At 48.5% G+C, this 11,011-nt stretch overlaps 1 protein-coding gene across 2 annotated transcripts in view; it reads right to left on the bottom strand.

Moving 5' to 3' along the window:
- The window catches only part of Slc4a5 (solute carrier family 4 member 5), a 73,374-nt gene that overhangs the window by 14,087 nt on the left and 48,276 nt on the right, over nucleotides 1-11,011 (bottom strand). For both annotated transcript variants that reach the window (XM_031382294.1, XM_031382295.1), the window contains exons 16-19: nucleotides 9,181-9,294; nucleotides 6,543-6,704; nucleotides 5,629-5,807; nucleotides 4,151-4,223 (exon numbers count right to left, since the gene is read on the bottom strand). In XM_031382294.1, the coding sequence (XP_031238154.1) occupies nucleotides 4,151-4,223; nucleotides 5,629-5,807; nucleotides 6,543-6,704; nucleotides 9,181-9,294 (528 nt within the window). The remainder of the gene's footprint in view (nucleotides 1-4,150; nucleotides 4,224-5,628; nucleotides 5,808-6,542; nucleotides 6,705-9,180; nucleotides 9,295-11,011) is intronic.

Below are 11,011 nucleotides of genomic sequence, written 5' to 3'. Positions count from 1 at the left end.
ACCCTAAGAAGGGTTTGCATGTGCTCGGTAAGCACCCTAAGAAGGGTTTGCATGTGCTCGGTAAGCACTCTAACAAGGGTTTGTGTGTGCTCAGCAAGCACTCTAACAAGGGTTTGCATGGCTCGGTAGGTAAGCACCCTAAGAAGGGTTTGCATGTGCTCAGTAAGCACCCTAAGAAGAGTTTGCATGTGCTCGGTAAGCACCCTAAGAAGGGTTTGCATGTGCTCGGTAAGCACCCTAAGAAAGGTTTGCATGTGCTCGGTAAGCACTCTAACAAGAGTTTGTGTGTGCTCAGCAAGCATTCTTCCAGCTGAGTTACAGCTCTAGCATTTCTAACACACAGCACCCAGAGCCCTGGGAAGTTCTTGATACTCAGCCTCTGGGTACTGTATTCCTTGCCTCCTCACAGTTGGACTGTGTGGCTTGGCAGGGCGCCCTGTCAGCAACACCCCAGCTCACACTTCTGCTTCCTGGGGTAGAACTTTCTCATGCCCCAGGTTTGCAGCTCTTGTGAGAGATGCCGTTGTTCAGCACTGACAGAAAGAACTTAACTAATACATTTGAAATCTTATCTTTACATTTTTTATTTTAATTTTTATGTGTGTGTATGTGACAGTGTGTGCCAGGCATGTGTGGGGCCCTCTGAGGCCAGAAAGAGGCAGGTAAGATTTCCTGGCAGAGGAGTTATGGTTATGAGATGCCTGGTGTGGAAGCTAGAATCCAAACTCAAGTCCTTGGGAAGAGTGGCAAGCTCTCTTAACTACTGAGCCATCTCTCCAGCCCCCAAAGCCTTTATTTATAGGAAGGTGAGCTCCTTGAGATGCTCAAATCAGAAATCCTGTGGTTTACAACCCTGACTTCCCATAGGGGATGTGACCCAGTTCCTCGCCCATGCTAGGTAAGCACTGTGCCACTGAGCTCCACTCAAACCCTTATTTCTATTACTATTATTTTATACTGCTGTAGGCCTGCTGCCCTAGACTAAGAACACAGACGACGTTAGCACAAAATTGGATGTCAAAAGTATGAGCATAAAAGACTGGCGACTACACACAGGACGTAATAAATGTGCTCGTAAAAGAATTGATCACATTGTAAGTGGAACAAAAGGACGGAGACTATAGTAGAACTTTCTAGCTGCTCTCTGGTCAGTTCAACACACAGGAAATAAAAAAGCTGGTTGGAATGGCTGCATTATGCCCCGCAGCTGGACTCAAGTCTGACATTGTCAAGGGGAGATGGGAGCTGCTGTCTGCAAAGCGAAGGGAGGAACCTCGGGTCACTGAATCACTGTTTTTAGACTAGAGGTTTCTGACACAAACACTTGTCAAACAGTATTAGGACTGACACATGACGGTTCTTTGGAAACCTTTTCACAATGACTACTCCCTGTGCATTTAAAATACACTTTGGGGTCAAGGAGATGTGCAGTAAGTAAAGTCTCCTGATATTGAGCCTGACAATTGGAGTTCAATACTTGGGACATGCAAGGTGGCAAACTGATTCCTATAAGTTGTGCTCTGACCTCCATACATTTCACAAACCACACACACACACACACACACACACACACACACACAAATAAAAATGTAAAAACTGAAAGTGATTCTGTGGTCTGGAGCTACAGCCCAGTAGCAGAGCATGGTCTAGCATTCATGAGACCTTGAGTTCCATCTGAGACCACAAAAATGTCTCTGGCTTTGTCTGTGATCACACCAGGGCCCTTGCCTGTTAGACCTGGTGAGCATCGTACTGCCCAAGTCTCAAATGTGTTAGGAAGTCTTTCCACCACTGCTCTGCTCCCCCAGTCTTCACTACACTGTTTATCTTGAGCCCAGGCCAGCTTAAAACTCATTCTGTAGCACATGCTGGCCTTGAACTTGTGACGTTTGCTTCATTTTCCCAAGTTACAGGCCTAGGCTATCAAACCTGACTCTGCAAGGTGTGCTTTATTTTACTTGTGTTCATTTAATCAACTTTAAAAGCATAAAATGCTCATTTTTAAAAATATTTATCTTTATTTTGTGTGTATGAGTGCTTTTTGGCTGTATATATGTGTGTGCATAACATGTCTGCCTGGTGCCCAGTGAGGCCAGAAGAGGGCATCAGACCCTCTGAAACTGGAGTTGCAGATGGTTGTGAGCTGCCATGAGGGTGGTGGAGCCAAACCCAGGTTCTCTGCAAAAGCTACCAGTGTTCTTAACCACGGAGGCATCTCTCCAGCCTCTATTTATTTTCACATTTATTCATTTTTTTAAACATTTATTTACTTACTTTATGTATATGAATATACTGTTGCTGTCTTCAGACGTACTAGAAGAGGGCATTGGATCCCATTACAGATGGTTGTGAGCCACCATGTGATTGCTGGGAATTGAACTCAGGACATCTGGAAGAGTAGCTAGTGCTCTTAACTGCTGAGCCATCTCTCCAGCCCTATTTTTACATTTATTGATTGACTAATGAGTGTGAGTGTGTGTGTGTGTGTGTGTGTGTGTGTGTGTGTACTCGCATGTGCTCATGTGTGCAGGTTACTGAGCTCATAAGAAGGGCAGAGGAGAGCCTTCAGGAGTTGGTTATCTCTTGCCATCATATGGTCCAGGGCATCAAACTCAGATTGGCAGCCTCAGAAGCCACTTTATGAGTGAAAGTGACCTGCCCACCTGTGTGTGATCTGATCCATACACAGTGGAGACCTTCCTCTGAAGGACCCAGCTGCACACCTACTACTCAGATGTGTCCAGCATCTATTTTTAAGCCAGAAACACTTGTCATAGTGAGCAAATCAGGTACATCTGGCTGTTCATTCTGTTCTTTAAGAGAGAATGAATTAAATGAGAGATTTAAAATTAAATTAAAAGAGATTTAAAGGTGAGAGAAGGGAATGGCTACAAAATTTGGCTGAGTTTAATATAAAAGGGATGTCCTGGGCTGCAGAGATGGCTCTGCCAGTAAAGTGCTTGATGCACAGAATACAAACAAGGTCCTGAGTTGAACCCTCAGGAGCCATGTGAAGAGGCCAGGTCGGAGACACAAAGCTGCTGTCCCAGCACTGTGAAGGTAGAGGTGAGAAGATCCCCTGAGCTAGCTGGCCAGCCTGGCCAAATTTGTGAGCTCCAGGCTCAGTGAGACACTGTCTCAAAAAAAAAGAAAGTAGAGAAGCCAGTAGGATAAGACCAAGTATTGCTCTTGTGGAGAACCTGGGTTCAATTCTCAGCACCTACGTTGGGTGGCTCACAACCTCCTGAAACTCCAGGAGAATCTGGTACCTCAAGATTCCATGAGTTGCTGGGCAGTGGTGGCGCACACCTTTAATCCCAACACTTGAGAGGCATAGGAAGGTGGATTTCTGAGTTCGAGGTCAGCCTGGTCTACAGAGTGATTTTCAGGACAGCCAGGGATACACAGAGAAACCCTGTCTTGAAAAACAAAACAAACAAACAAACAAAAAGATTCTATGAGTGGTCTACACACACACATGCACACACACACATATTCACACACACAGATGCCCGTTTGCATATGCGTGAGTGCACACACACATACAGGAAGGAAAGTCTTAGTGGGTATTGACTGAAGGATAGGACCATGAATAGGCAACTGGATGTGCTACAGAGGAGAGCTGTGAGACCTCTCAGAACTACTCCATCCCTGACTGGTAAGTGGAGTTCCTAAAGGACACATCCTTGAATGCAGCCCTGCTACAGTGTTGTCCTCTGGCATTGGGATGGGAGCAAGAGGAGTTTCAAGCTTTGGGAAAAAGTCACTCATGTGCCCAAGATACGCAAGACAGAGAAGTGGGGACAGTGCCCGTAGAAGAGCTTGGAGGTCCCCATGCGCAAAGCTTACATTCAGAAAATGGGCAGAACAAGAAGTTCTGGAGTGAGCCCTAAACACAACAATGTGGTCTGGCCTAGCTCTCGGGGTCCTGGACTAAGCAGGACAGAACACTGCAGAAGTCCCTGGAGAAGAATGTCCTCCAGAAAGGTGACAGTGGTCCCTGGAGCGGGTGGGGCAGAATAGACATGATGGCAATACTGATGACAGACAGTGTGACATCACAGAAAACGATAAATGACAGACACCACCTTGGCCTGTTCATAGAGGCTGGTGGCTCCTGGACTTTGGGAGTGATGGGACAGAGCCTCACCTTCAGAACAGGAGCCAGGAAGACGGAGATGCCTGTCAGGATGAAGACCAGGGTTCCAGTAACTCTCTGCTCCCTGGTGGAGAGCACACAGTCAGGTGTGACCCGGAAGACGCTCAGTGACCAGTCCCAGCCCGTTCTTCTCTTCTATTGGCTTGAAGCTTATTACGCCCAATGCTATGGACCTAGAAGGTTCCTTAATTGGGCTCTGCCTTACCACCCAAGGCCCGGGTGACCTGCTTAGGAAAGGCAGGGAGCACCCGGCCAGCCCAGAGCATTGTGGGGAGTGTCAGGGAGGTTGTTCAGTGACTAACAGCTGGGTGCTTGAGCTGTGTGGACTTAGGTTGATTCCTGGCTCTGCTACTCGTGAGTGGACAATATTAGGCAAGGCCATGAACAGCCTGAGCTGGGTACACTCAGGATAACAGCACAGCTACTGGGAGATTGTAAGGTGCTTAGCGCCCTGCTTCGGGGATGAGTTTCTCCCCTAGGACTCACAGGGGATGAAGACCTGGGAAGGTGTCTCATCATTGGCAGAGGAGGCAGTGGGGCGCAGGAGGAGCAAGGAGGTTTTCCTTCATTGTCAGGCTCTGGCATAACCCAGATTGCAGCTATAGGCTCTGGGCAGATTGGTTAGGTCTAGGGAGTGGACTAGGAGAGGACCCCACTCTGGCCAGTCTTGAGCACTTCAACGAAGCAGAGGGGTCTCCCTCATGGCATGCCAGGTAGGTCTTCTGTCCCAAGGACAGAGCAGATTCCCAGGACAGCCGTCTTGAAGAACATGGACCCTGGGGACTCAAAGGAGCAAGGGATGTGCTTTCCTGCATGAACCAGCTTGGGGCCTGACATGGGGCAGGAATGGAGAGGCAAAGAGAGAAATAGACTGAACAAGCCAGAGCTACGGGCTGGAATCCCAGTCGGGTCCAGAAAGACTCTCAGGTGACTAAGCGGGATGTGAATCCATGGGGAGGCCTCCAGAGGGTCTTGACGAAAGACAAAGCAAAGGCAAGAGGAGGCCCTACCATGAGCGAGACGCTAGAGCAGGGGTCCTCAACCTGTGGGTAGCGACCCTTTTGGTGGTTGCCTATCAAACATTTGCATTGTGATTCATAGCAATAGCAAAATTACAATTATGAAGTATCAATGAAATAATTTTACAATTGGGGGTCACCACAACATGAGGAACTGTATTAAAGGGTTTCAGCATTAGGAAGGTGGAGAAGCGCTGCTCTAGAGTGAGTGTGTGTGTGTGTGTGAGTGTGTGTGTGTGTTACTACTAGACACTACTAAGAAAAAAAGTATCAGTTAGAAGTGATAGAATTGAATCTTCATCTCTCTCCCTTCAGAAAATTCCTCTTATGGCTGTGATTTCAGAAGTCGTAGGGAAAGCCTTTCTTACCCAAATACCCTGAGGGGAAAAAATTCCCTTCCCTTAAGATGTCCACTCCTGTTCAGGTAACCCAGGCCTTGCTCCCTCCTACCTGACCCCCAGGAACTGGGGCTGTTCCCCTGGGGCACTGGTCTCCGTCTCCATCTTGAGGCTGTCGATGTGGGCGATGGAGATGACCGTAGCAGCCACGTACCAGGGGAGCCCCATGAAGGAGCACAGGGCCATGAGGATGCCCACCCAGAACAGGTCCAGATGGTAGCCGGCAGCCTTCTGCAGGACAGTGGGACAGGAGAAATTCTGGGAATCCGATCCTTCCAGGAGCAACCATTTTGCAACCAGGGGTAGCATGGCTCCCCCTGCCTACCAGAGTATACTCTAGGGGGCTGCCCCGCCCCACTGAGACACTCACTGGGGCAGACACTCAGGACTTAGGAAGTGTTTGGGCCTCACTATCCCCAAAGGTGGCTTTAGTTGCTACCTTGTCTAAAAAAATGGAGCCTGGACCACACGTGTGGAGAAAAAGGGATGCTCAGGCTTAGGCAGGTCCTAGATTTGGTCTCTGGTAAGAAGAGCTCACAGCCAGTGGCCCCAGCTACAGTTTAGCTCAGGCTAGGTAGGGCAGGGAGTAGAGACTTGAGGCTCTGAAAGGCAGCTCCCCTCAGACCCAAAGTCAGGGAAGGGGCTCCAGGAACCAGGGGGCTGAGGAAATTCCTCTGCCTCCCGATTTTAGGCCTAAACCCAGCGGCATGTGTGAGGTGCCCAAGTTTCATTACCAGGAGGTACACATCAGAGAGTGATTTTTTTTGAGGGGTACGGGAACCTTGTGCCCAGGACCCAGCCTGAGCTTACACCTGATTCTCAGCCACCTTGGTCCAAGCCACCTTGGATCTGTTCAAGAACACATCTCCCTCACCTAACGGCACCAAATGGGACTTATTTTCTGCAACTGTGGAAGGAAGAACATTCTTCCTTCATCCCCCAACTCTGCTTCAGGCCCAGCCTTACCCTCAGCTTGTTCTCCTTCCGGTTGACAATGACAGCCGTGATCTGCTGGTCCATGAAGATCAGGATGGTCACAAGCAGGGCGGGCAGGATGCTGGCAGGGTACACCCACCAAGGGTTCTTGCCAAAAGGGGCCACAAACCAGCCTCGGTCAGGCCTTGTGGGCTGAGTAGGGCAAGCAGAAAGGCCTGTTCCTCTCTTCCTTGTCCAGACCCTCCCCCGCACCCTCACCTTCCCACCACTCTCCTTCCCCTCCTGGAGACACTTCTCAACTATTTTCTCTTAAGGATGCTAAGTACTTGCAACTTTAAAGAGAGTCAGAGGCGACCAGGCATGGGAAAGAGCACAGACCCAATGGGGCTAGAGAACTAAACAGAACCTAACAGGCTGCACCACCCTGGAAAAACAGGTGAGGCTCAGAGGGCAGCCAGCGGGGCGTACACAGCCGTTCATCACAGAAAGACAAAAGGCCAAAATGAGACCTGACAGCACAAAACACTGGATGAGCCCAGAGATGCCTCCGCAGAACCAACTGCCTAAGGAGCAATGAGAGCTGTGTAAAAAGCCAAACATTAGTTCAGACCTGTGTGTTGAGAATAAACAGTCATTTGTGTAGAAGTGGACATTTAAAAGGAAGGAGTGTGTGTGTGTGTGTGTGTGTATGTGTGTGTGTGTGCGCGCGCGCGCGCACGCGCATGTTTGTATGTAGCGCACACGAATGGCACATCAAGGCTCTTTCTCTGTGGCTCATCCCTCATTGCCTTGATTCACAGCTCACCATTTGGTTAGGCTGATGAGTGAGCACCCAGACTCCGCCTGTCTCTGCCTCTGATGCTGGGTTTCAGGCGTGTACATCCAAGCCTGGCTTTTGCTGTGGTCATTGGAGATACAAACTCAAATGCTCCTGATTTCAGAGCAATGGGTCTTACTCCCACAGCTGTCCCCTGGCTTCCAGGAACCAGAGCTTTTGTTTTAAAAGGAACACTACCTCAAAGGCAGAGTCTAGACTCAGATTCCTTACTTTGGTTGATAGTTGGTACATCTGGGAGGGCTTGAGGCTAGCTATAAGCAAATCACCACTTCTGGATGAATTATTTCTTTTCTTTTCTTTAAATATAAATATTCTGAAGCCAGGCGTAGAGGCACATGCCTTTGATCCCACCACCTGGGGTGGGAGGGCAGAGGCAGATAGGTGGATCTCTGAGTGTGAGGCCAGCCTGGTCTACAGAGTGAGTTCCAGGATGGCCAGTGCTATACAGAGAAACCTGGTGCATGTGTGGTGATCAGAGAACAACCTAGAGAGATTCTCTCCTCTGGTGTATCCCAGGAATTGAACTCAGGTTGTCAGCCTTGGCAGCAAGCACCTTTACCCATAGAGACATCTCATCAGCTCCTAATGAGCAATTTTTGGATCATAGACCTCAACTTCAAGCATGCCTAGCATCATGTGGAGAGCTCATTAAAGGCTCCACTTCATTTGTTTCAGATTCTATAGGTCTAGGATAGGACTGAGAATTGGTGTTACAATCTGGTTTTGTTTTTTGTTATTGGTGGTGGTGATTTTTTTTTCTCCCAAAATAAAAGGTTTATTTTTTTCCTTCTTTAGAATTTCTGCTAAAAATCTTTTTTTGTTTTGTTTTGTTTTGGGGGGTTTATTTTTATTTTTATTTATTTATTTATTTATTTTTGGTTTTTCAAGACAGGGTTTCTCTGTATAGCCCTGGCTGTCCTGGAACTCACTCTTTAGACCAGGCTGGCCTCGAATTCAGAAATCCCCCTGCCTCTGCCTTCCAAGTGCTGGGATTAAAGGCGTGTGCCACCACCACCTGGCTCCTAAAAGTCTTTTTTAAAATTCTTCTTTCATATATTACATCCAGACTAGTTCCCCCCTTTTTCTTTTCTTCTCCTATTTCTCTTCCTCTTCCTCTGCTTCTGCTTCCTCTTCTTCTGCTTCATGAGGGTCTCACTATACAACCCTGTCTGTCCTGGAACTCACTCTGTAAACCACAATAATAGCCTCAAACTTCTACAGATTTGCCCACATCTGTCTCCAGAGTGCTGGGCAGGATTAAAGGCTTGTGCTACCACGCCTGGCAGAGAATCTGCATTTTTCAAGCTCCTTCCTACCTAACCCCCAGGAACTGGGGCTGCTTCCCCAGGGCCCTGGTCTCTGTCTCCACCTCCATCCTAAGACTGTCAGTTTGTGTGATGGAGATGACCGTGGCAGCTAAGTACGGGGGGAGGGGGTGCGGTGAAGGAGCAAGGGGCCATGAGGATGTTCATCCAGAACAAAATGACACTTGTACTGAGCTACATTTTGGGGATGTCCATTCTAAGGAGTCACCTCAAGGCTTCTCAGTTGGCCAAGTTTGTAGGTCAGGGAATTAGAAAGCCTCTCATAGAACCCAGAGGCTTAAGTTGGACTGGCGAGAAGACTCCAGAACCTTTCTCACTCTGAAGGCACACAGCCATAGATCAAGGTGTTCATGCCCCCACCCACTGCTCTGCTCAAATGACCACCTGTGGGCAGAACACACAAAGGATCCCTGGCTGAGAGAGGAGGGTTGATAAGCGTGAAGGAGAAGTTAGCAGGTAGGTGGCAGAGGGACATGACAGCCCAGGGCAGGGTCAAGGGGCAAACCTTGATGACATTAGGTACATGCAGCTTGGGGGTTTGCAGGCCAAAACAGGCATCGATTCCACAGAACAGCAGGATGGAGAAAACGATGGAAAAGTCAGCCACCAGGGTCCGGACCTGCGGAGAGGACAGCAGGGAGTGAGTGTGGCTGCTGGCTTCCCAGAAGACTCAGTCCTGAGGTGGCAGTGAAGACAACGGTTGCGGGTTGGGATCGGAAGTCAGCAGGCCTGGGCTCACGCCCTGGACCAGCAACCTTCAGTATGTCCACCATCTCTCCAAGCCTCGGTTTCCTCTTTCGTAAGATGTAGATAATGGCAGCACCCACCTTGAGGGCACAAGACGACAGATTAGAGAACTTGGGACCCTTCATCAGAGCGGCAGCACTCGCTGAAGTGATGCTCTAATAAAAATGGCAGAATCAGCTGTGGGGTGGTGGCTCATGCCTTTAATCCCAGCACTTGGGAGGCAGAGGCAGGCAGATTACTGAGTTCGAGGCCAGCCTGGTTTACAGAGTGAGTTCCAGGACAGCCAGGGCTATACAGAGAAACTCTGTCTCAGAAACAAAACAAAACTAAACAAAAGGCAGAACCTGGCCACCCAACAAATGGGTGAACTGAACTCAGAAGAAACTTTAACTCCTCTGAACATGCTGGCAGATGGTTGTACTCCACCTGGGCTGAGAGGGGGTCTCCTCTGTTTCATGGGAACCCTTAACTACTCTCAGATCTTCAATCTGCTAAGTTTCTGCTCTCTGCTTTCCAGAGGCTGCTCTATGTCAGGATCTAGACATTCCCTCTCTGCCCTTTTGGAACTAGTGTCCCCCATTGTCCACTAGCCTTCTTTTTATGTCTTTTCAGAGAAAGTGGTTGGGGTAGGATGGAGCAATGGGGAATGCCCATATCTGTGCTAACACCTGTTCTTTATGTAGAAAGGAATCAGCGGGGCACATTGTCACTGGCTTAGCATGGTCACACTGTTCATTCCTCTGAGCTAAACCACCTCCCACCTGGCCAGGTGCCCCTGAAGGAGTACAAGCCTGATACTAGACAAATGAACATTTCAAGTACCTCTAGGAGAACACAAAGTATTCTCCAGAAGAACACAATCATCCCAGGTTCCAGAAAGATGGCCAAGCACCAGAGCAGAGGGGCGACACTGAGCTCTCTGGGTGACTGACTGCTCCTCACCCCCTCCCTCCTTCACCATTGGAGGAGATGAGTCAGAGGCAGGCAGCAGGGTTCTGGGTTTGGACCCAGCTTGCTGAGCCATCTAGCTGGCCTCTGTGGTCTCTGCTAAAGTCTGTGGAGAGATCTGCATGTTTTCTTTATTCAGGCATAAAGGTGCCCTAAGAGGTATTTTGTTATTAGCTAAAACTGAGATTAAACATTATTTCCTGGCCTCCACAGTGTTTCAATAATCCTAATTGATTTCCTAGCTGTAATTAGCTTGGAATTTTTACAGAGAAGCTGTCTTATCAGACAGGATGTCTCAAGAGTTAGAGATAGCAGTCAGGCACTTATTATCTGAGCAATCCTACACAAGGCAGAATTGTTTTATAACCAGAGAGAAGTTGTAGGGCTTCTGTCACTAATTATCTATGTTACAGCCAAGGAATGCTAGTATACGACCTTCAGCTACTTGCCTCAGACAGACCCAGAGAATTTATATTGGGGCAAGCAAAATAGCCCAAGAAGAAGGACACCACTGTTCCTCCACTTTGCACCTGGTTGTTTGTTCTCACTGACCTTGATGTAGCCGTCTCCTGCCTACGTGACTTCTGCCATTTGCCCTGTTCTCTGTATACTATATAAGTCTGATTTTCACTTTGTACAAA

This window comes from Mastomys coucha, unplaced genomic scaffold (assembly GCF_008632895.1).
Source record: "Mastomys coucha isolate ucsf_1 unplaced genomic scaffold, UCSF_Mcou_1 pScaffold20, whole genome shotgun sequence".
NCBI lineage: Eukaryota > Metazoa > Chordata > Mammalia > Rodentia > Muridae > Mastomys > Mastomys coucha.
This window is presented reverse-complemented; position numbering and strand designations above follow the sequence as displayed.